The 7,354-nt window shown below is 34.5% G+C and overlaps 1 protein-coding gene across 4 annotated transcripts in view; it reads right to left on the bottom strand.

Moving 5' to 3' along the window:
- Positions 1 to 7,354, bottom strand: part of LOC106884153 (potassium voltage-gated channel subfamily H member 1) — a 430,860-nt gene that overhangs the window by 20,336 nt on the left and 403,170 nt on the right. For all 4 annotated transcript variants that reach the window (XM_052973779.1, XM_052973780.1, XM_014935387.2 and 1 more), the window contains one exon: positions 1,322 to 1,574. In XM_052973779.1, coding sequence (XP_052829739.1) covers positions 1,322 to 1,574 — 253 coding nt within the window. The remainder of the gene's footprint in view (positions 1 to 1,321; positions 1,575 to 7,354) is intronic.

The raw sequence follows: 7,354 nt of genomic DNA, 5'->3' as shown, positions 1-7,354 counted from the left end.
TCTGTCTATCAATTAATATATACAGATCCATCCAACCATGATATATATATATACATGTGTGTGTGTGTGTGTGTGTGTGTGTGTGTGTGTGTGTGTGTGTCTAATCACTTAATAAGCAGGGCATCATCTTTCTGAGTCACTGAGTCTCAGTTTTATTGTTATTTCCTGTTAAGTAGCCAATCAATCTGATTTCTTAATTCCTGTTACGCACTTTTGCAGTAAGAGACAAGAGAGGAGAACGAGAAGAAAGAAGACGAGAGAGATAGAGATAAAGAGAGATAGAGAGAAAGAGAGGGAGGGAGGGAGGAGGAAAGACAGTCAGTAGATGTGAAAGAGATTACATCACTTGTGGTTCGGTTTGTATTTGATGAGGAACTTGACTTTCGCATGAATAAAACTCATGCTTTTGTCTTTTGTTGATTCTTTTACCATGTTGACGCAAACCAAGTGGATTTAAACTAAAAAGCATTCTAGCCATGACCATCCTTTTGTATCGGCAGTCAGGTGTAGGGCTCATAACCCTTTATAGAACCTCAGAGACTGCTTGGAAGAAGGTAGGAAGTTATTCTATAATCAGACACTAGCCCCATATACTTGCAACAGTATGGTTTCCATTTCATGCACCCACGAACAGGTACTAATGTTAAACCAGGCGATGGAAAAAAATTACCAGCTATACGTGCAGGGTACGGTTGGATTTTACCTCAGAATGCAAAGAGTCGGAACGAATAGTGCAAGGTATGGCGTTCGACGATGTAATGATTCTGAAAGCCCATCATCCTAGATTGGAACTTTCCTCAGAAAAATGAATGGGAAAAATGAACCCCTTGGGAGTTTAACTGAGTTGTAAATAGGTTGGAATAGATATCACAAGGCATTTCGTCCGATGCTGTAACAACTTGCAATTTGCTACCAGAATGTAAAATAGTAACGACCAAAGAGAACTTTCAGGAAGCAAAAACCACAGATCAATGTAAGAGAATATCGAAGGAAATACATACAAGATTCACAGAGATATGTTGGACAATGATTCAGCGGGGATAAAAGGTTTCTTCTGAGGTTTATGTATGCCGAGAACAGCTTCATCAATATCAAAACGCTCTTCATTTTGTTAAACCCCAATATTGAAAAGATCATTTAACAAGTATTTTTCAACCCGACAAGAAGTTACAAAACATTTATTCTGGTATTATGCCATTTCTAGAATCCCACCACCTTATTCATACTACCATTTTCATATTCCTAAGCACAGTAAAATGTTATTACTATTAAAAAAAAAAGAAAGAAGCTTTATATTACAGCTCATAGTTATTTTACTTACCAAGAATTGCAATCACTTCGTCGTCTTGAATAACTTCAAGAGATCCAGTGACCACAAAACATAATGAGTCTAAACTTTCTCCTTGATGATAGATGAGATCACCCGGTGCACTATGAGTCATCGTGAAATGCATGGCTAGAGCTCGCAGACAGCCGTCGCTTGCCAATCGGAAAGCCGGATGTTCGCAAAAGACTTTCCGATTCAAATGAACACAGATGTCGGCTTTCATATCTTTTGGGCAATAATTCAATACCTAATGAATAGAACGAAACAATTCATTTGGGAGCTTTTGGCAAACTCTATAAAAGTTTAATCATGAATAAATCATAGTTTATGATATCATGTAGAAAAACATATTCGACGCTGGCACAGAAAACGATTTAGAGATTGGAGCATTTAATATAGAGAATTCCTTCGGGATTCTTAATAGCATAAAAACTATTGCGATATGGTTTCCAAAAGCAATACTTATAAAGGTAACAATGATGCAAATTGATAGCAAGCAAATAATAAATATAGTGTGCATTAATGAAATAGTGAAAGATTAAATGGAAGCTATATATTTTATATAGAATCATATTCACACAAATATCTTTAAATATTTATTCGTATGGTTATAGAGAAACTGTTGTAATTACAGAGACAGCTTATGTATTTAACACAAAAATAAGAACACGGGCTATTGTTTAGAATAACCGAAATTTTGGAAAAAATCCATTATCGTTGAAAGCTGCTGTAAAGTTAATTATTATACAATCTCTATGCAAACGCACATTACGCACACACTCACGCACAGACAGACAGATAGACAGACAGACAAACAGACAAACATACAGACAGACAGACACACACACACACACACATACTGAGTCGTCGTGCGCGCGTGTACAGTCAGATGTATAATCTATTTATAAATATTTAGATGTGTATATATATATATATATATATTGCACAAACACACACATATATAGATTTACAGACATATTTAGAAACTGAGACTTCGTAAATCACTCCACTCAAATTTCTTGATTTCGATCTTCGGATAATTGTGAGCAGGGAGATTTGTATATGATGGCAAGAATTAAGCAGATAACGTAGGACAAAGGAATTTTATTGTTGTTCAATATGACCGTTATTTGTTTACTTACTAGGTGTGTGGTAGAATTGCTTGTTGAAAAAACAAAATGAAGAATTGGTATAAATAGGAATACGTAAAAAAAATATATAAAGAAAAACACACAAACACACACGCACACACCTATATATATATATGTATGTATATATATATATATATATATATATATATATATATATATATATAGAGAGAGAGAGAGAGAGAGAGAGAGATACATACGTACATACATACACACACACACACATATATATATATAAACATATACACAAATAAATTTTTTTTTAAAGGCTGTAAGGAAAGCTATCTATTGAAGAGAAATAGCTAAATATATAAAAATGAAAATAATTCCAACAATTCATTCCAAGTGAATTTGACATAGAGATAATTATGCAGGCAAGAAAATAGGTTTTGGTTTTGATAACCTCGCCTTGGGGATAAAAATGGAGAGAATTGTTTGCTGTTTCTATACACTCGACCGAATTATACAAATTATCGGGGTTTATAGTTCGGTCATTATATATAGAAGATTTCTTACCTTGCAAGGTCTTCATAGAGACGCAGTACAATAGGTAATGAATCGTACAAATTTAGGAATATGTCATAAAACACTTTAGTGTAATAATCGTTACTCATGTTGACATAATTTCTTGAGTATCACTTTAAATTTGGATATAAATAGTGATGAAAAGCTTATTTATGAACATAAGAATTCTAGTCAGTCATAGATTGTTCTACGAAATAGAATCTCTATCTTTCTTACCGTCTGATGATGCTACCTTCATTAATGTTTCTTATTATTATAAAAAAGTTCTTCGACAAAGGGGGTCTTTCAAATAAAATGCAACTTGCTATCTACTTTTATGTTTTTAAGCGTGAAAATAGACCGGGAAATATTTTCAGGTATAATCCCAATTTTAGTTTAAAAGTAAAAAGAAATATCTTCAAAGATTTTTTAAATCTTAATTTCTCTTCTTTTTCTGAAGAATTGTAAATAAAATCTTAAGTAGAAATTCGATTATGGGTAACTATAGCTCTTTTGCTATAAAAGTTTCTGATAACAATAATTCTGTCTCTTTCCTTATCTGTAACTGTATTGCTTCAGACAATTAGCCTCTGCTTTTCGAATGCTTTGATTAGTGTACTAAAGTATATTTAGACAATGGCAATGCAGTTTCATCAAAAATAATTTCAACAATGTTTTTGTTTCAGTATATCTATTCTTTCAAGTATTCAGGTAAAAAAAATTATAACATTTATTCAAGTATACTTATTTTTTAAGAAAAATATGCTCCATTACGTTCAAAATCAACTGGAATATAGTACAAAACGCATTACGTATTATATATGGATGGCACCTCTTGCTTGAATGTGGGGAGTAAATGCTGCTTCAGTGAAAAGTTTTTCATCTTATTTCAAGATGGTTTAAATAAAAGTTCCGAAATGAAGGACCTTGTCCACATAGGCCAGAATATTCTGCATTTAGATTACATATGTCCTAACAGGTTATGTTAAGGACATTTTGCTTTGGACAAAGAAATCATTTCGACGTCATTTTGGTTTATTGTCTCACTTGGTTCTATATGTTTTGGTTTTTTTATTTTTATATTTCTGAGTTATATTTCTTAGGTACTTAGCATTAGTTGAACACTAACATTTTAAAATTTATTTTTTTTACAATTACTTTTGTACACACACACACACACACACACACACACACACACACACACACACACACACACACACACACACACACACACACACACACACACACACACACACACACACACACACACACACACACACACGTACACGCACAAATACACACACGCACACACACAAACACACACATAAAAGTGATTGTAAAAAAACACATTTTAAGACGTTAGTGTTTAATTAATGTTAACTGCCCGAGAGATATAACTCGAGGCAGCGAAGCTGGCAGAAACGTTAGTACATCGATATTTCGTCTGCCGTTACGTTCTGAGTTCAAATTCCACCGAGGTCGACTTTGCCTTTCATCCTTTCGGGGCCGATAAATTAAGTACCATTTACGCACTGGGGTCGATGTAATCGACTTAGTCCCTTTGTTTGTTCCCTCTATGTTTAGCCATTGTGGGCATTAAAGAAATAAGATATAACTCAGAAATATAAAAATAAAGAAAAGCATAACAACATAGTACCATATTACGTAATCATCCAAAAATTAGAAACCAGGAACTCGGAGTAACTATTTGTGACTTTAAATTCGAAATAAAGTAACTCTTCCTTAACATTAAGTGCATTTTTTTCTTCCTCTTGTTCATATTTTAATGTTTACTGAAATACATGTATATATGTACACACAAATACATATATATCTATGCACAGAAGCACATATATTTATATATGAATCAAACAATTTTTCTTCAAAATACATTAGATTTAAAAAAAATACTACCACTGTTAGTCATACTTGGGAACCTCTTTCAAAGCCTTTTTTTCATGTCGCAGTCTGCTGTTTAATTCAGTGAGACTTATTTATAAAACTGTTAATTTTTAGGTAATAGAAAGAACACAACATAAACCATAAGCATCACGGTTTTCAGTGTAAAAGCACACTCACACATACACGTATACACGAAGGCAAATATTCAGTAGGCTACGGCACAGTTTCCATTTATTAAGTTCCATTCCCTACGCATTAGTCAAGTCGAGGCTAAAACAGAAAACACATGCCAGATGTGCCGCTCATTTGAATAAAACTTGGATCCATGTGGTCTCAAATCGAGCTATTTAATCACACAGCCCTGTCTGTGCCTATACATATATACATTCATATATATATATAAACATACATACATATATACAAACATAGAAGAGTATATCTATGGACAACTGCTTCGAAACCTCCAGCTTCTATATCCAGACTCTGAATTCATATTCATACCAATAATAATTGGAACACTAGGTTTTGTTAGTAAATGCTTAAAGGAGAATCTGGATAAACTGGGATTTTCAGAAGGAGAAATCAACTGGCTGATTCGTACATTACAAGAGTAATCTGTGAGTGGAACAGTAAAAATATGCAAGACTTTTCTCAAGTTCCAAATGTGAATTTGTCTGTGTTAGCTACATCCCAAGGATAGAACCTTGTATCTTTGTTGGAAACCAGCTCCCTCCTCAGATTTATGATAATTAAAAAATAGCAGAGACATTTATAATAATTAAAGATTTATAATAATTAAATAATAGCAGAGGCATACATATATGCAAACATACATACATACATATCTAGATGCATGTATACATACGTACACACATACATTCATGCATACATACGCACATACATATATACATGTATGTATGCATACGTACACACACATATACACATATACACATATACACATACATACATACATACATACATACATACATGCATAGTCATACACTGTGTGTAAAAATGAGATCAGTGATGTTAAAACATAGACCGTCAAAAAGACCGAAACCTATATCTACGTTGTCCCTTGACTGCAAACAAAGATCGGATTGCCCTTTTCCTAACTTTGCCCCCTCACTCGACAAATTTTTTTCCTTCAATTTTTGAAATTTTCTCCTTTTTCCTTGAGAGTCACTAATACTTGCAGCTGGATTTATATTTTCTTCCTTCAACGAAGAAAGGTATCTCAGCAAATTAAAAATTTATTTGTAGGCGCAGGTGTGGGTATGTGATAAGAAGCTTGCTTCCCAACTACATCGTTCCGGGTTTAGTCCCACTTTGGGCAAGTGATTCTGGCATGGAATTGATTACCTCGTGTTTATATATTTTAGTCTTGGGTGTACCTGTTGATAACGACTTCACCTTGCAAATTATCTTAAATTGCTAAAATAAGTCAGAAACCAATTTGATCCAGGAAAGATATGGTAAAAGTTTTTATTTTTCATTTCGTTCCTTTCCGGGATTTTATCCCTAATTTTGTGGTTCTAGAACCTAGCTGTTCTTTCTAGCGTAAGGAATCCCATGAGTGGATTCCTCTTATGTATTTAAATATACACTGTACCTATATATATGTATATATGTGTGTGTATGTGTGTGTGTGTGTGTGTGTGTATCTATGGTGTTTATTTACTCCTTATGCAGTTTGACCACCTCCTGTACCTACACCTTTGAACCATCATCGCATCTGATGTGGGTTTTTTTAAAAACCAGACAGTGTTCTGAAAAGACATCCACACAGATTGCATATCCGATTTGGACCACGAAGAGCTGCAGATAAGTTCTGCTCTTTGTGGATCTTAAAATGTCTTTTGAGGCCTCCGTTAGATTTGCAAACCCTCTGGCATACACTGCATTCAAAGGTGTGCACAGACATACAGTTGGTGGAGGTTCGTTTTCCATGGGTTCGCTAAAGAGATTTGAGCCCAGGAAAAGAAAGGCACGGTCTGTCACAAACTGTGCACCTAAAAAGGGATCATTGCCATTCACCTTCTCGATCGTAACATTCTTCCTTAAATCTCTCTTGAGTCTCGAATGCGTTATCCTGACCTCTTCAAACGTTTTCCCACCACTCCACATTTTTGTTCGCCATCCAACTCAACCCGAAGCAAGGATGTCTATGTCCTGTGGCTCCATTCCAAGTGACTTCATGATAGTCTTTATGCCGTCCTTAAACCTTTTTTTAGGTTTATGCCGATAGCGTTTCCCCTCTGCAAGCTCACCATAAAACAGGTGTTTGGGCGTGCGTTCATCTGCCATTCGAACAATATGGCCACACCATCTCATTTGGTTTCTCAATATCATAGCTTTAATTGAAGTGATTGATGCCTGAAGATGCAAGGACATCTGTGTTTGGAGTAAAAGAACTCCATTTAATGTTTAAAATGCGATGAAGGCATTTTTGGTAGAATTGTTCTAACAATTT

Source organism: Octopus bimaculoides, chromosome 16 (assembly GCF_001194135.2).
Source record: "Octopus bimaculoides isolate UCB-OBI-ISO-001 chromosome 16, ASM119413v2, whole genome shotgun sequence".
NCBI classification, from domain to species: domain Eukaryota; kingdom Metazoa; phylum Mollusca; class Cephalopoda; order Octopoda; family Octopodidae; genus Octopus; species Octopus bimaculoides.
This window is presented reverse-complemented; position numbering and strand designations above follow the sequence as displayed.